The sequence below is a fragment of the Pleuronectes platessa genome, chromosome 16 (genome assembly GCF_947347685.1).
Source record: "Pleuronectes platessa chromosome 16, fPlePla1.1, whole genome shotgun sequence".
Lineage (NCBI taxonomy): Eukaryota > Metazoa > Chordata > Actinopteri > Pleuronectiformes > Pleuronectidae > Pleuronectes > Pleuronectes platessa.
Window position 1 is genome coordinate 1061424 of NC_070641.1, and position 18225 is coordinate 1079648.

The window sequence follows — 18225 nt, forward strand, 5'->3', positions numbered from 1 at the left end:
CATAACAGTCAACCTTACAAAGAGAAACACAAAGACTCACGATGGGAACCAGGACAAAGACAGAAAGTAAAGTGAGAGAGATACACAAAGAACAAAGATTCAAAGTAAAACAGGTAACGAAGAATTCAAAGTACAACACAATAATCAAACACAGAGTGGTGGAAGACAGTGAGAAAGAGACACTGGATTATACATGTCCTCACCTTCAGCCACACTCTTGGGTGAGAGCTTGTGTGAGAGGTTGTGTGCAGTTTGTGTGCACTTTGTGTGGTGTTTCTGCTGTGTGAACGTGAATGTGGCTCCAGATGAGGATAACAGATGACATTCAGACTAAAAACAGAAGTTGAATATGAACGTCACGGCTTCCAGACACTTGGATGACAGCACAGGAGCAGTGTGGAGGCATGTTTGTTTTTACATCTGGAAAGTGAGGTCACTTTATCTTGCGTAATAGAAGAGATTTACAAAAGATTTGAAGTAACATTTTAAACATTTTTCAGAAGGGAGGAGACCAACTAAAACACAAACACTTGAATGAGTTGCCATGACAGATACAAGTTTAATCAAAGTTTTTCAGCCTCGTGTTCAGACCTGACCTCAGGTCGCCTTGTAGCCACGCCCATTCTCTGCACCGTGAGGCCAGACAGTCCTAACCTCCACAAACCACCGCAAATGTTATGGAAATCGAATGATAGTTGTAAAACAAAGCTTCCTTCCTGTTGCCAGTAGGTGGCGCCATCACTATACCTAAAGTTTCCCCCAGTTGTTGCTGTGATTTCAAGTCATGATTTCTCATCAGGCCGGGACTCTTGTCTTACATTTCTAGGTTGGACTTGATTGGACCAGATATGTCTGAGATTCAGAACATGGTGATTTGATGGCGTGTAATCAAACTTTGATGCCACGCCACGGTCACCAGTGTGACGAAAAATTGCAATTCAAGGTAGTTTATATCTCAATCTTGTTGAGATGACACTCGTCTTGATTTGAAGTTGATCCGATGAAAGCTCCACGACAAGTGCATCAAAGTAAAAATTTGGAATATGGCCAAAAGGGCCACTAAATAAAAAATGGCGGGCTTCATGTTGCTGTAGTTTTAACATCTGATTGCATGTTTCCCGTCAGATAATGTTGTTTCCTGTCATCAAAAAGTCAAAGACATCTTCGGCTCGAGGGCATAGAGACAGACAGCTGACGTCATTACGGTAAGCGTGCTGCGTCATTTCCTGTTTTCTTGCCACTGGTGGTGGTCGCTCTGCGAATTAGCTCCGCTGCTAAAACACAACTGTTTCTCTGTAGCACTATGGCTAAAATCACCGGTCTGTAGTTAAACACTCGCACATACCAACCCTTACTCTATCGTGCTTAGTGATTCTGTGTTCTGTTTGAGCTCACCCTCGCAGCTCTATAGCAGCAATGTCTTCTCTCTCTCCCTGTTGCTCCACTGCTCTCTCTTGCTCCGAGTGTCTTATGTTTACTTACTCCTCTGCCTCCCTTAACAGTAGTGGTACATGTAATAAATGTAGTGTGTTGATAGCGATGGAGGCTCGGCTTAGCGACTTAGAAGCTCGGCTCAGCAGTTTAGAAACTCCGTTAGCTGTAGTTAGCCGGCTCCCGCTAGCCACGGAGCCACCTAGCTTATCACGTGGCTTAGCCTTAACTAGCAGTCCCCAGACTAGTCCCGTGCAGCCGGGAGCCCAGGGCAGCTGGGTGACAACCCGGAGGGGGCATAGTGCTAGACTTAAAAAGCCCACGATTAAAGAGCCACCAGCTCACGTCTCAAATAGATTCGCTCCACTCAGCGAGGTACCCGCTGATAAACAGACTCTGATTATTGGCGACTCGGTTCTGAGAAACGTCAGGTTAGCGACACCAGCGACTATAGTTAATTGTATCCCAGGGGCCAGAGCCGGCGACATCGAATCTAAACTTAAGTTAATGGCTAAAACTAAAAAAGATAAATACAATAAAATCGTAATTCACGTCGGCAGCAACGACTCCCGGCTTCGCATGTCGGAGATCACTAAAGTTAATGTTGAGTCCGTGTGTGCTTTTGCTAAAACGATGTCGGACAAAGTAGTTTTCTCTGGCCCGCTCCCTAATACAACAGGTGATGACATGTTTAGCCGCATGTTGTCTTTTAACCGCTGGCTGTCGAGGTGGTGTCCTGTAAACGGTGTGGGCTTTATAGATAATTGGCTAACTTTTTCGACAAAACCTGGTCTTGTTAGGAGAGACGGCGTTCATCCCACTTGGGATGGAGCAGCTCTCTTATCTAGGAATATTACTCAGTCTATTACATGACAACCCATAGTTGGGACCAGGAAGCAGAGCTGCAGTGCTAAACACTTCTCTGCGCTCCCTCTGGATCAATCACAAAACCCCATAGAGATTGTGTCTGTTCACCGTCCGATTAAATTATTGAAATTAAACAATAACAGAGCGAGAACTCCACACAAAAATTTAATACAAATAAAAACAACCTCTGAAACAATACAGGAAACCCAGACTTTTAAATGTGGTCTTTTAAACATTAGATCACTGGGAAAAAAAGCTCTTTTAGTTAATGAAATAGTCTCCGATTACAACATAGATTTACTGTCCCTCACTGAGACGTGGCTGCATCCTGATGAATATGTCAGTCTAAATGAATCTACTCCCCCCAGTCATATCAATTCACAGGTTCCTAGAGAAATTGGGCGAGGAGGTGGAGTTGCGAGGAGGTGGAGTTGCTGCTATTTTTAACTCCAGTCTATCAATTAATCCTAAACCTAAACTCAGCTACAAATCATTTGAATGTCTGGTTCTTAGTCTTCCACGCCAATCCAGGAACCACCAACAGCCAATCATATTTGCCGTAGTTTACCGTGCTCCCAGGGCTTATACTGAATTTTTAAAGGAATTCCCTGAGTTTTTATCAAACTTAGTCCTAAAGACCGATAAAATTATTATTGTTGGTGACTTTAATATTCATGTTGATAATAATAAAGATTGCCTTAGCGTAGCATTTATTTCAATACTAGACTCTATTGGTTTCAGTCAGTGTGTGCACAAACCTACTCATTGTGGTAACCACACACTTGACCTTGTATTATCGTACGGTGTCGGAATTGAAAATTTAACAGTACTTCCGCGCAATCCAGTTCTATCAGACCATAATTTAATAACCTTTGATTTTTCAATAACTGAATATATGCCACTAATAAAAAATTCATTTTCTAGATGTCTACCTGATAGTGCTGTAGCTAAATTTAAGGAAATAATCCCAATTACATTTAAACCCGTATTAGCAGTAGATATAAACAACAAATTCTTTAAAACCCTGAGCTCCATTGAGATCGACCACCTCGTCGATAGCTCTGCAGACTCATTACGATTAACATTAGACTCAATAGCGCCTCTAAAAAAGAAAAATGTCAAACATAGTAAATTAGCTCCGTGGTATAATTCCCAGACAAATGAGTTAAAACAATTATCAAGAAAACTAGAAAGGAAGTGGCGCTCCAGCAACCATGTTGAAAACCTAATAGACTGGAAGAATAGTGTTAAAGAATATAAAAAGGCTCTCCACAAAGCAAGAGCCGCCTACTATTCAAAACTAATAGAAGAGAATAAAAACAACCCCAGGTTTCTCTTCAGCACTGTAGCCAGACTGACAGAGAGTCACACCTCCACCGAACCCAGTAAGATTAAGATGCATTTATTCGTCCCAAACACATGCACAGTCATGCAAAGGCACACTCATGCAGGTAGGGAAATTTAATCTCTGCTTTTGACCCATCTTGTGCAGTACACACAGAGCAGTGAGCAGCCGCGTACAGGCGCTCGGGGAGCAGATGTTGGGGGAGTAAGGTGCCTTGCTCAGGGGCACTAGACAGGGTAGGGAGACTCTTGGATTTTTGGACAGATCAATCCAGGTTCGTCTTTTGTTGTCTCTCCGTGGAGTCGAACCAGAGACGAACCAGAGTCCTTCTCTGCCCATAGTCCAAGTTTCTGCCACTAGACCACCGCCTCTCCTAGTATTCCTCCATCCCTAAATAGCAATATCTTTATGACCTTTTTTAATGATAAAATTCAAACTATTAGAAATAAAATCAACCATCTCCTGCCCTCAATTGGCACTAATACCCTCCCAACAACAGAGATCTCAGAAACGGCTGAGAATCCTACCCATTACTTATACAGCTTCTCTCTGATCACCCGTGATCAGTTTACCAAATTAATCTCAGGTTCTAAACCAACAACCTGTATCTTAGATCCCATTCCTACCAAATTACTTAAAGAAATTCTGCCCCTAATTGATAGTTCGTTACTTAACATCATCAATCTGTCATTATCATCAGGTTATGTACCACAGTCTTTTAAAATAGCTGTCATCAAACCCCTACTCAAAAAACCCACCCTAGACCCAGAGGTTTTAGCCAATTACAGACCAATATCTAATCTCCCCTTCGTCTCTAAAATCTTAGAAAAAGTTGTTGCCAATCAGCTGTGTGAGTTTCTCCGGGAAAATAATATATATGAAGACTTTCAATCGGGGTTTAGAGCCAATCACAGTACAGAGACAGCCTTGGCAAAAGTCACTAATGACCTTTTAATAGCCTCAGATCAGGGACTTGTGTCTGTCCTCGTTCTGTTAGATCTCAGTGCAGCATTCGACACAATTGACCATCAAATTTTATTACAAAGACTCAAACAGTTAATTAACATTAATGGAACCGCCCTTAACTGGTTTAAATCGTATTTTTCTGATCGCTCCCAATTTGTGCAAATTAATGATGAGTCATCTGTGCGCACCAAAGTTAACCATGGTGTTCCACAGGGCTCTGTGCTCGGCCCAATTTTATTCTCATTATATATGCTTCCACTAGGAAACATTATCAGGACACACTCGGTAAATTTCCACTGCTATGCGGATGACACCCAGTTATATTTGTCAATAAAACCTGAACAAAGTAATCAATTAACTAAACTTCAAACATGTCTCAAGGACATAAAAACCTGGATGACCCGCAATTTTCTCTTATTAAACTCAGACAAAACAGAGGTTATAATACTTGGCCCCAAACACCTTAGAGATGCATTATCTAATGATATAGCTGCGCTAGACGACATTGCCCTTGCTTCCAATGAAACAGTCAGGAACTTGGGAGTGATCTTTGATCCTGATTTATCCTTTAATTCTCACTTAAAACAAATTTCTAGGACCGCTTTTTTCCACTTACGTAATATTTCCAAAATTAGACATGTCCTTTCCCAAAAAGATGCAGAAAAACTAGTCCACGCCTTTGTTACATCGAGACTGGACTATTGTAATTCATTATTATCTGGCTCCAGCAGTAAGTCGTTAAAGACTCTACAGCTTGTCCAAAATGCCGCAGCACGTGTCCTGACGAGAACAAAGAGAAGAGAGCACATTTCTCCAGTACTAGCGTCGCTACACTGGCTTCCAGTTAAATCTAGAATAGAATTTAAAATTCTCCTCCTCACCTTCAAGGCCCTTAATAATATGGCGCCTTTTTACCTTAAAGAGCTGTTAGTACCTTATAAACCCGCTAGAGCACTCCGCTCCCAGAATTCAAGCCTACTTGTCGTCCCTAAATTCTCTAAAAAAAGAGTAGGAGCCAGAGCTTTTAGCCATCAAGCCCCTCGGCTGTGGAATAATCTACCATTTTCAGTTCGGGAGGCAGATACCATCTTTTCATTTAAGAGTAGACTCAAAACCTTCCTTTTTGATAAAGCTTATAGTTAGAGCTAATTAGTGCGCCAGAACGTTACTTGTTCTATTTTATGACACATGACACACGGAGCTTCTCTTTCCAGCTTCTCCTTCCTCTTCTCCATCCCTATCCCCCTTCCCCGGAATCCCTTTGCTTTATCACCCGCAGATCCAGGGCCTCTGTGGCCGCACCATGGATTGCGGTTTGTGGATCGTACACCGGGGGTCGCGGTGGTGGATCCAGTGTGGCGGATTCTGGGCTGATCGTGGTGCTGGTGGCGGACCCTGTGTCGCGTTGGCATTGGCCACGGGCGGTGGACCAGGACCGCGGTGGTGGCTTGTGATGGGTCCTGGTGGGCGGCGGTGGACGGTGACTGAGGACTGGAGTGGCGTCTGGTCTGGATGGTGGATCGTGGTCTGGATGGTTGCTGACCATGGACTGTGCTTGCAGCGGGACTGCTTGGCATGTCATGTTGGGGTTGTCCTTCGGGATGTCTACCCTCATCAAATGCTGCTAGAGACTTTGATTATTGATGATGTTTTCCTGCACGTGGCATCTATTGCACTTCTGTCCGTCCTGGGAGAGGGATCCCTCACATGTGGCTCTCTCTGAGGTTTCTACATATTTTTACCCTGTTAAAAGGGTTTTTAGTAGTTTTTCCTTACTCTTGCTGAGGGTTAAGGACAGAGGATGCCACACCCTGTTAAAGCCCTATGAGATGAATTGTAATTTGTGAATATGGGCTATACAAATAAAATTTGATTGATTGATTGATATTTGATGCAGCCAACTAAATTCCATCCAAAAATACATTACTGCTGACCATTTACATTGAAATGTGCACATTTCACTATGCAATAAGTAAAGGACAACAGCAGTACTTTTGTAATTCATGCGTTTTATTTCTTTATAGAAATCTACATTTCAGTTGAATAATATTAAACTATACAATGATCTTTCATTCCAGTTTCCAATAACAGTTTAATTCTGACTAGTCATAAATACGAAACAATACAAAGTAGTTCAAACTTGGATTAAGACAAGTCAGAATTAAATTCTAGGTATCTGACGATGAAATTATAGTCATAAAATGTCTGTAATACGAGTAAAAACAGCATTGTACATGAATAACTGCTGGAAAGTTAAAAAGTAGCTTTCTGTCGATTTAAAAAAACATATTAATCGATTATTATTGATCACTGTAAATCATGAAATGTAAAAAGGGGCTTTTTTTTTTACCCCTTATCAGTGCTTCCAACACTATCATTCAACCATATGATCAAATTATTTACCCAATTTTATGTGGCGTTCACTCAGTCAGCTATTCATGTTTCCTTCCACACACACACACGCACGCACGCCGGAGTCTAGTTTCCGGTTTCATGCCCCAAAATACGCGGAAATCACGGAAGATTTAGAAGAACGAATATGGACCAAATAGAAGAGCACTTGGCAGAAGAGATCCGAAAGTATGACCACTTATATAACCCGTCACTGACTGGCCGATTTGTCCGCCAGAAATAGGCTATGAGGAGCCGGAGTGGCGATGTAAATAATCAGTCAACGAAGAAAAAGACGTCTCTTCTTTGTGTGTTTTGTCTTTGAAAAAAAACGTTACTCCGCCTAGGGTTCTGGCGGTGAATTGCGTTGCAACACGCGCAACACGTTGGTGAAGCATAAACCAAAACGAGTCCGTCGATGCAGCTGCGTGGCCTTCCGCGGTTGCAGTCGCAGGACTATAATTCGGCCTCAGCACACGCCTACGACGCGTTGTAGCTGCAGGAGTATCTTTACAAGCAAGGTCTATTAAAAACTTGCGCAAAACAATAAGTGCACATTTAAGGTGTTATCAGCCACTATTCTAAACACGTAAAGAAGACGCTGTTACATGCTTAGGGCGTCATGCTTCCAGCTCCACTAGGCCGCTACCGGTTTTCTCCGTCCAACCAACTCCATTGCGATTCTACTGAAGTCACCACCAGACCACAAACAGCTTAAATCCACAGCTATATTTTCTCAAAACTTGTATTTGCAAATAACGCCGTAATCCACATAAATAAATGAAAGCCAGCTAAAATCGATACAAGCAAGTAACACTCACTATAAGTGAAATACTGCCTCGTCACCATTACCTCTCCTCTAAGCACATAGTCTCAACACAATTATATTAAAGTAAATAGTATAAATCTCTTTCATTGTGCCAGGGCCAGGATTTATTAGTCATTTGTTAAAAGATAGTTATACATGCATGCATACTGTTCACGGCTAACGGCATTAGCATGCTAACAAGCTAGCCCTGCACAACACTGAATAAATATATAATAAACTCACCGTGTCCGAAAAAAGTCCTGGACGATGTATCTCGTGGTCTTTCTCGGTCAGTCTCTGTCAATCTCTCTTTTTCTCTCTTTCTCTCTCTCTTTCTCTGTCTCTCTCTTTCTCGCTCTCAATATACCTCAAACCTCACGGTGAACCATAAGGCAGAAGTGAGAAATTAGCTTCTCACTGCGTAGTTATACCATGCATCAGGTGCAGATTCAAATCAACCAATCAGAGCGCCGTTTCGGAATGGTGGGTGTTGAGATGATTCAAAGGACCGAAGGGTGAAAAGAACATTAACACATTACTTCAAGTATCGGAAAAATTATGTATTGCCATATTAATGATTTCGACTTTTTATATTTTCAGATATGAATTTATTCTGTGTTTCGTTTTAGTTTTTGACGGATAGACTATCCAATATCGCACACTAAATGGTCCAGTCCAACTGACATAGCGGCATATGTAGAATCAAGGTAAAACCAGTCTATGGGCCAGAAAAAGGAAGTTTTCAAAATAAGACCGATTATATTTTCAATTATAGATATAACCGGAAGTGACTATTCGGCGTCACTGTGCGGTGGTGGATGTGAACGCCTTACATTCATCTTTCAGAAAAGATGAATACTAACTAGTCACAATAATAATTGAACACTTTAGAATGTAATAATAAACATTTCATTTGATTAAATACTAACACCTAGTGGTATAAAAAAAGCATGACAGGTCTTACCATGACCAACTTCAACAAAATGGCATCTCACTTATAATCAACTTTTTGTGAATGGAAAAAATGACTGTAAAAGATTACTTAAAATACTTTAGGATAAGCCAATTTCATAAGAGAGACTGCATACATTTAAATGTTTTGGAATAAAACATTTTCATAAAAAGTATTTCTTTTAAATTGAGATCAACTGTTATAAAAACTCATTATCAATCCCTGCTCTATATAATGACATTGCATATGTATGGGGTTTACTCCTAAGACGTCTACATGCCCTAAGATGTTAATTTGAAGCAAATGGGGAAACTGTACTATTACAACATATCATGTACAAAAATGGTGATTTGTTTACCACATTCTGGTACAAAATACTAAATGAAAAAGAAATCCATATTATATGTGTAGTGGAGACCATCTCTCCCACCCTTGCATACAAAGATATTACAATATTAAAATGAGAAATTCACACATCTAAGCAAAATAACACTTAACAGAGTACTCAAACAAGAATCACACGAAACACATGAATATTTTTCAAATTTATTTAATGTGTGCCTCCTCCAACTTCTCCACCTTCTCCTCCTTCTCCGCCTTCTCCTCCTTCTCCTCCGTCTCTTCCATCACATCTGGACAAAGAAATAACCAGTTTACAGTAGTAACAAACTCAATGTAGGACATTTCTAAATCAAATTCATTATTATAAAAAATTATTCATTTTAAACGACTAACAACTAGTTGGAAATTCCAACCCACCAAAGTACCCGTTTAGTGTGTTGCATTTAAAAAAGACTGGAACCTGCTATACTGCAGTGAAACCAAAAAAACACACACACACACACACAATAAACATAATACACAACTCAAATTGTGAAACAAGACACTTACCATCATTGCTGAACACAGCACAGGCCTGCAGCACCTCCACCTGCTGCAAAGCCTCTTTTAGGCTGCCCTTCATAACAGCAAGCTGCGTCTTACAAGGCGCCGGAGCCGCACATTTTTGATCAGGCAACTCATTGCCTGATCACTTGCCTCAAGGTTAAGGGCATACAACTCCCTCCTGTCGACCCCATCGTCCCGACAGGTATACTACAAATAGAAAATACATATGTATATATGGATTTAAGAACACCATGATGAAGTCAGTTTTTTCTTAACCCTTATCAGTGCTTCCAACACTATCATTTAACCATATGATCAAATTATTCACCCAAATTTATTTAGCGTCCACTCAGTCAGCTCATCATGTTTCCACTCACTCACACACACACACACACAGCTGCACCACGCCTCACACAGCACACGCTAACCACGCGTGTGCTTAGGAGTATCTTTAAAAGCAAGGTCTATTAAAAAATCGCACAAAATAAACAGTGCACATTTAGGGTGTTATCAGCCACTATTCTAAACACGTAAAGTCAGTTTTTCACTGGAATGTGCCATTTAACGCAATCACATTTTAATAAACCTTTACTAAACCTATATCTATCCACAGTCACATCAGATAACGGTCTTATTTTCAGTATCATTACTTATTCAGTATTAATAACTTACAGCGGCGATCATGAGGGCTCGCCGCACTCCCTCCACCTCCGTGTCGTCTATAGACGGTAGTTTTGTCGGTGACGGTTTCTCCATTTTCTGTAAAACATAAAACAGTTCAAATTGTACCATGAACTTACTAATTCTTCATTAGTTAATTGTCAAAATACAACATCAAACAAGGGACAACCACAAAAGTAGAAAATAAAAATACTCCTGCTTACCTCCACTTGCTACCGCCTACCGACACTGAACAGAAGAGAATGAGATTAACGCGGTAAATTCCAGAAACAGCGCATGCGCACAAAGATCCACCTCCACCTGCAAGCGGCGTGATAACTTCGTGTTGTTCGCTGCGACCATAGGCTGTGACACAGTGCGGGGGGGGGGGCGGCAGGGGGGGGCGGTGCAGGAAGACCATCGTTTTTAGCAGGAAGCCAGGAATCGATTTCTCCCATTTTTTTTAGGTAAGATATCAAGGCATTGAAATGAGGACAAATACAACCAAAACAATGCACATTATGCACTAATAACATGAAATAAATTAGTAAAGATGACAAAAATAATTTACAAACAATGATTATAGTCAGTGTCGTTTCTACATTAGGGCCACGTTGGGCACTGCCCCACCAGATGGCGCTGTTGTGCAGAAACCTCAATACAGCTGTACTTTGTGGAAAAATATATTTTATTTTATTTTATATGCAGAGTAGGGTGAATGTGTTTGTGAATAAACTTGACTCACAAGCATTATAGTCTTGTTTTTAAGTCATTTGATTCGTTTGTGTTTCTGTCTGTGTGCTTGCTCTGTGAAAAGCTTCTCTCTTGCCGTCCGTCTCTGCTCTGGGGGCAGCGGCCCACACTTAAGACTGTTGCCATGGAAACACCAATGAGCGTGAACCACACAGTTAACATAGGGTGTTAACACTTGTCAACTCATTTGACTTGACTACGTTACACAGATTATTATTCTGCAGAAACTGATTTACTGTGATCAATTGAAACGTGAGCATTTAAAGTCACATCTGCATTTTAAGAGCAGCTGTTTTAAAGTTGCATTACGTCTCCTAAAGCTCTTTATTCAGAGTATTGATGTTGACGTTGATGTGAAGCTATGTGTCTGTCTAATCTTTTTACTTTGCTGCAATCATTTTACTTTAATGCTGTATTATAGTCAACATATTGAATAAATGGCGTGGCATCAAAGTTCATCAACTCGCCTCGCCGTTAAACACGAAATTGCTTTAACTTCAGTGTTCATGGTTCTATCTCACTCAAACTACATGTGTGCAACAATATCCCCCCCCTGAAGATTTTCATATGGTTTTAAGGAATGGGCGTGGCAAAATAACTGACTAGCGCCCCCTAACGGGCAGCCCCGGCACTACGATTGGCCGACATGTACAAAAATCGATTCGGGCATGTGTCTTTTCATAACAAACAAATAAGTCTCTTGGATAGATATGCCAGCTAGATTAAACAGGAAGCCCGCCATTTTGGATTTAGTGGCCATTTTAGCCATATTCCACATTTTTACTTTGATTTACTTGTCGTAGAGCTTTCATCAGATCAACTTCAAATTCAGATGAGTGTCATCACAACAAGATTGAGATAAAAAGTGATTTAGGGATTTTTTTCCCTTCACACCGTGTGACCGTGGCGTGGCGTTAAAGTTTGGTTACACGCCATCAAAACACGAGCATCTGTATCTCGAACATACATGGTCCAATCAAGTCAAAACTAGACATGTAAGACAAGAGTTCCGGCTTGATGACATCTACACAGAAATTATGACTTGAAATCTCAGCGCCCCCTGGTGGCAACATGAAGTGACATGTTTTATACTTTGATGAACTGCTCCTGGCTGCTTTACGATATACAGCTCAAATGAGCTCAGTCAAGTCATTGAAACAAGGTCAGAATTGTGACATTTCCTCAAACCATTTAAACATTGAGGTGCGGCGAAGGATCATCCTTCGCCAAAGGACACAATGTTTTCATAAGTCCACTGTGCATTGTCCTATCACTACCAAACTTCTGTCACATGATAAGAGTCCAAGCCTGAACAGCTCTATGTGTCAATATTTCCTCAGTGTCATAGCGCCACCTACTGATTCGCCAGGAAACAGGAAGTACTTTGTTAATCCACTCTGCATTATCCAACCGGCTCCAAACTACTGACCTCTGATCACAATACTAATCTGAACAGCTCCACATATAAATATTAGTTCAGGGTCATAGCACCACCTACTGATCAGTGTGAAAATTAAGTTGTGTTAACATTGTCCAATTGACACAAAATTGTTCACACTACATCAGAGCGCCTACATGAACAGATCTATATGTCTGTGCGTAATAATAGTGATGGCGCCACCTACTGGCAAACCTACTGCCGCAGAGCGCAAAACGCATGCAACGTGGAGAAAAACATGCACGATCGATGATGTGCGCTTGGTCATCGATCGCTCTCTCCACCGACCGCAACAGGCTTCAACGTGCGGGTGCTCGGGCCCGCAAGTGCTACAACGTAGCCCTAGTTTTCTTTGCTTTTGTGTCAACAGTACACTAATGTGCAGCAAAGTTTATTAAAATACTTTTTTTTGCATGAAGTATCGATATTAATTGTCTTTATTTTCAGTCATCACATGCGTCTAACAACCTCAAGCTAAATTTAAAAGCTGTTGGCTAAATAAGAGCAATTGAGAATTTATGTCATTCATAATCCGATTAGTTTCAATAATCGATGACTAATCGACTATTAGAATAGTCGTTAGTTGCAGCCCTACTACACACGTCCCCCCAGAATTCACCATACAAGAAAAAAACGTCAACGGAGGGGTGGTCGAATTAACAGGCCAGAACGGCTGTGTTTAACAGGGGGTCGAGGAGACACTGCAGTGGCAGGTACCCCGCCATGACACGGGTGTGGTGCATGGAGCGTGGAAGATTTGGAAGGAAGGGGAGCAGGGGGTGGATGCAGAGCTGGAGGACGCCTGCGTCGTGGGGGCTGGGCCAATTCAATGGGCCTAGCCACGTCCGAATGAGCTGGGTTTGAGGCGGTCAATGGAGAGTCGCTCCGGTTTACTGCCCATGTCCACCACAAAATGTTTGTCTCCCGTTTTCAAAACACGGAATGGGCCCTCGTAGGGCGGGCGTAGCGGTCCCTTGTGAGCGTCGTGGCGAATAAAGACATATTCAGCCGTCTGAAGCCCAGCGGGGATGTGCGACTGCGGGAGGCCGTGCTGGGAAGTAGGGACAGGTGCGAAAAACCTTGCATTGTCCAGTAGTGTGCAACGCTGGAGAGCCGCAGACCAAGGAACGGTTGAGGTAGGAACAAAATCCCCTGGAACCCGCAGTGGTTGGCGATAGACAAGCTCTGCGGATGAGGATTGAAGGTCCTCCTTTGGTGCAGTCCTGATGCCCAGTATAACCCACGGGAGCCTGTCGACCCAGTTGCAATCTTTGAGGCCAGCATGCAGAGAAGCCTTCATCGACGGGTGATAGGCAGTCTTGCGGTGGAGTTTCACTCCGAGGCTCTTGGCAACCGCGTTCCAAAGCTCAGACGTGAATTGCGTGCCCCGGTCAGAGGATATGTCCGAAGGGGTGCCGAAACGGGCAACCCAGGTGCCGATAAAGGCCCGTGTCATCTCGACGGACGCCAACGATGTCAGCGGCACAGCCTCAGGCCAACGGGTGGTCCTGTCAACCATGGTCAACAGGTAGGTGAAACCCTGAGATGAGGGCAGAGGGCCAACCAGATCCACGTTAACGTGGTCAAACCGCCGCTCTGGCACCGGGAACAACTCTAACAGGGCTTTGGTGTGGCGGTGTACTTTTGCCCGTTGACACTCAAGGCAAGTGGTAGCCCAGTCTCTAACATCCTTTTTGAGGCCGTGCCAAACAAACTTCGCCGCCACCAGCCTCTGTGACGCTTTCGAACCAGGGTGGGAGAGACCATGAATGGCATCAAAAACACGTCTTCTCCATCCCGTGGGAACGATCGGCCGAGGACTGCCTGTGGAGACGTCACACAGGAGCGTGGTGTCAGCCTCACCAAAAACCACGTCCTCTAGTTTCAAACCTGTAGTCGAGGTCTTCAGGATGTGTACGTCCGGGTCTGTGGTCTGGTCCGCTGCCATGCGGCTGTAATCCAGACCAAGATGGACGGCCCCTGCCACAGCCTGTGACAGACAGTCCGCCAACTGGTTGTCCTTACCGGCCACGTGCTGCAAATCCGTGGTGAACTCGGAGATGTATGACAGTTGACGCTGCTGGCGGGCGGACCATGGCTCGGTCACCTTGGCCATGGCGAAGATCAGCGGTTTGTGGTCGACGAAAGCGGTGAAGTGTCTGATGGCGAGGTAGAGACCCAAAAGTACTGTATTTACGCCCCGCCTACCCACTGCTCGTAGACGGCACCGACAGCATAATCCGAGGCGTCCGAGGTGATGGCGATGGAGGCTGTGGCAGAAGGATGTGCCAGCATGGTGGCGTGCGCAAGGGCTGCCTTAGTGTCAGCAAAAGCCTTGACCCTGCCCTCAGTCCAGTCTACAGTGTGCGTGGGTTTGCTTTTCAAGGCCTCGTGCAGGGGCTGCATGAGCTGAGCGGCTCGAGGGATGAAACGGTGGTAAAACTTCACCATGCCGAGGAACTCCTGCAGGGCTTTCACGGTCAGCGGACGTGGAAGCCGTGTGACCGCCTCCACCTTAGATGGGAGAGGGACCACGCCGTCCTTGGTGACTCTGTGTCCCAGGAAATCAATGGTGGATAGACCAAACTGGCACTTGGCAGGGTTGACAATCAGGCCATGTTGGTTGAGCCGCTCGAATAGTGTTCGGAGGTGCGACAGGTGCTCAGATTTGGATGTGCTTGCCACCAAAATGTCGTCCAAATACACAAAAAGAAAAGGCAGGTCACGTAATACAGAGTCCATGAGGCGTTGAAAAGATTGGGCTGAGTTTTTAAGTCCGAAAGGTGGTGGGGATCTTCAACATGACAGGTGAGGACAGCTCAGCTGAAGACAACAGGATGGAAACTGTCTGTCGCGGCATGGAGGCAGAAAGATCTGGCAAATTATAAAAGCATTACTTTTATAAGAAACATCAGGAATTGTTGTTTAATATGAATAATTAACAGCCGAATCAGATATGAATAACAACAGTCTTGGTTGGGTGAAGTCCTACTGGTCCTATTGATCAATAATACTGAATTATGATCTCACCTTTAGTCTTTGTCCAAATATCTGCTGTGTGTTGATCCATCCTGCAGCTACATGGGTTGGAGGAGGCTTCATTGTGGGCACAGCTGAGATGGTGTACATTCCGTCAATGGGACTAACCTGGGAAGCCACAATGTTAACTGCATACAGCTTATCTTTTATTCTATGTAAGTTGAAGTTGTCAATTTACTTCATCAATTCACCTGGAGTTGAATCATTTATTGTGATTTCTTGATATTATCATTAGTTTCTGTTTTTCCCCTCATTAAATCAAGGTGGCCTGGTGTTTGCTAAACCACTAAGACAAAATGAAGTGTGTCACCATGATGGACCCTTTCCACATCAAGTATGGAGAAGTTCTGACAGCTTGACTGAGCCTGGCCTCGGTTTCTATTGATATACTATGTCAAGCATAAACACTGATTTGTTTAGGTAAGTAGGAATATACAGAAGCACTCTAAACTCTCCTCATATATGTGTGTGTTTAAAAGTAAGTTTAAATAAATGTATGTGAAGGAATATGAGTCAGTGATACTTGTACAGTCTGTATATAAGTAGAACTCCACTGATACAAGGTGTTTAACAGGAGGCACCATGAGTGTGGTCCTGGATTTGCCCTACACTCTGTGTATCTGGATCTCTGCTGCAGTTGTCATCATCTACACTCTGCTGGGAGGTCTCTACTCTGTGGCCTACACTGATATTATTCAGCTTGTTCTTATATTCATTAGCTTGGTGAGTTGCTGTTCTTTAAGGTTTTATAAAGTGCTGGAGTCCTTGTCCATTATTTACATTTGTATTTGTCTCTGCAGTGGCTGTGTGTTCCCTTTGTCTTGATGAACCCTAACTGCTTGGACATCAGCAAGACACTGATGAACAACACCTTACACGCTCCCTGGATTGGTGCACCAGGACTGGAGAAGACCGGGATCATGATGGATGAATTCTTGATGTTTGTAAGATGGAGCAAAACTGTGGCTGATGTCAAATGTACTTCACTAGTGTTGAGAGAAATCCTCAAGATAAAGACATATGACTCATATTTTAATTCTGTTTCATTCTCAAGGCACTGGGAAGTCTGGGATTTCAGTGTTTACACCAGAGGACGTTGGCAGCTTCTTCATTAGCCACAGCTAAGCTCTTGTGCTTAGTCGCTGCTTTCTTCATACTTGTGTTTGGAACACCTGCTTGGGGCAGCTGCTGCATCTACAGGTACTGACAACTTCTACATAATAATATAAACTGTGAAATCTAACATCCACTTATCTGTTGTATTTAATGTTACGGAAAGAACAAAACATGTTAAATCACTGGTTAAATCACAGGAAACCAAGGAGCAGCATCTGTGCATAACTTAGTGAGCAGGTACAGAGCAAAGTGACCCTTTGTTGAATTGTTTACTAAACAATGGTTTTTAAACCAAGGTTAATCCATAACCATATCAAACTGAGTCACAATCCTTAGTGCAGCTGAGTCAACTATAAGAAAATAACTATTTTACCGTCCAAAAATAAAAAGACCCCTGTTGTGCAATTTAAACAATAACCGTGACACAATTAAATGGTGTACCTTTCGGCATTCAATAAATTTGGTTATCAGTAATAATATTAATATAAAAACATTAATATTAAATTATAACTTTAATTGATTAAAGTTACCCGGGACACCACCCTTTAAAGGTAGTAGATTTTATTTGGACATGGACATGACAATGTCATTGGACGAACCAGATGCATTGTTTACAGTGTATTAGCATAAATGCTAGTTTACAACACCTGTCCACAGGAGGCTAAAGGACGTAAAAGATGTATTGTTAAAGTCTCATGAAATTACTCACTATGAATTTGGAACTCTAGAATAACTTTAACCAAAATTACCATATAGATAGTTAGTTTAGTTGAAGGATATAGAGTTCTTGACCTTGTAGAGGTTGGCAAAATTCACTTATGCAACATTAATGTAAACAACACTTGTGAAAGAAAAACATTGAATATGAAGATAATAAAGTAAAAAACACAAATCACTAAAGGTGTACTTACTATATAAATGTATGTGTATGTATGTGTGTGTGTGTGTGTGTGTGTGTGTGTGTGTGTGTGTGTGTGTGTGTGTGTGTGTGTGTGTGTGTGTTGGCGCCAAATTAGAGAAAGTAGCATGTTGCATGCAAAAAAAGACTGTGAAGAGCATAACTAACATTAACTTTCAAATCATTTATAACCAAAATATCAGCACGAGAGCTGACACTGCTAAATGGGGCCAAAGAAGACAATGAGAAAGAGACACTGGATAACACATGTCCTCAGACTGAGGCCTCAGAGGCAATGATAAGCTTAGAGTGTGAGAGTCCCTGAATATCTGTTGTTTGAATCCTAACACAGACCAGGAAGTTCTTCACATCCTACATCCCCATGGAGACTTCTGCATCCAAACACAGGGGCATTAAGACCAGTGGACATAGATGGCACCAGTTCACTGAGCACATTTGTCTTCAGTTCAACAAGATTGACTTTCTTTCATTAAAATAAGTTCTTATTCCAACTTTGGTCCTTTATTGGGTTATTTGTTTAAACTGGGACAAATGACAGCGAGATCTACTGAACTACAAAGATTGTGATCTCAACATGTTGTGTGTCTCTGATCGTGTAAAGTGTGATAGTGAGATACAAAATCAGATATCGTAATGGTCGGAAATTACTCCT

General features: G+C 42.5%; 2 protein-coding genes across 2 annotated transcripts; both read left to right on the forward strand.

Moving 5' to 3' along the window:
- The first annotated feature begins 2562 nt into the window (after positions 1 to 2562).
- On the forward strand, positions 2563 to 4138 carry LOC128459207 (uncharacterized). The gene has a single exon (XM_053444314.1). It carries the CDS (start codon positions 2648 to 2650, stop codon positions 3761 to 3763), a length of 1116 nt encoding a protein of 371 aa, XP_053300289.1. The 5' UTR covers positions 2563 to 2647; the 3' UTR covers positions 3764 to 4138.
- An 11978-nt stretch (positions 4139 to 16116) lies between these two features.
- Positions 16117 to 16745, forward strand: LOC128458293 (high affinity choline transporter 1). Its single transcript, XM_053443075.1, has 3 exons — positions 16117 to 16261; positions 16339 to 16482; positions 16593 to 16745. Exons 1-3 carry the CDS (start codon positions 16121 to 16123, stop codon positions 16743 to 16745), a joined length of 438 nt encoding a protein of 145 aa, XP_053299050.1. The 5' UTR covers positions 16117 to 16120.
- The last annotated feature ends 1480 nt before the right edge of the window (positions 16746 to 18225 follow it).

Coding starts and splice junctions, on each gene's coding strand:
- LOC128459207 (XM_053444314.1), top strand. CDS start 2,648: ATGAATCTACTCCCCCCAGTCATATCAATTCACAGGTTCCTAGAGAAA.
- LOC128458293 (XM_053443075.1), top strand. CDS start 16,121: ATGAGTGTGGTCCTGGATTTGCCCTACACTCTGTGTATCTGGATCTCT. Junction 16,262..16,338: donor TTCTTATATTCATTAGCTTG/GTGAGTTGCTGT, acceptor TTGTCTCTGCAG/TGGCTGTGTGTTCCCTTTGT. Junction 16,483..16,592: donor TGGATGAATTCTTGATGTTT/GTAAGATGGAGC, acceptor TTCATTCTCAAG/GCACTGGGAAGTCTGGGATT.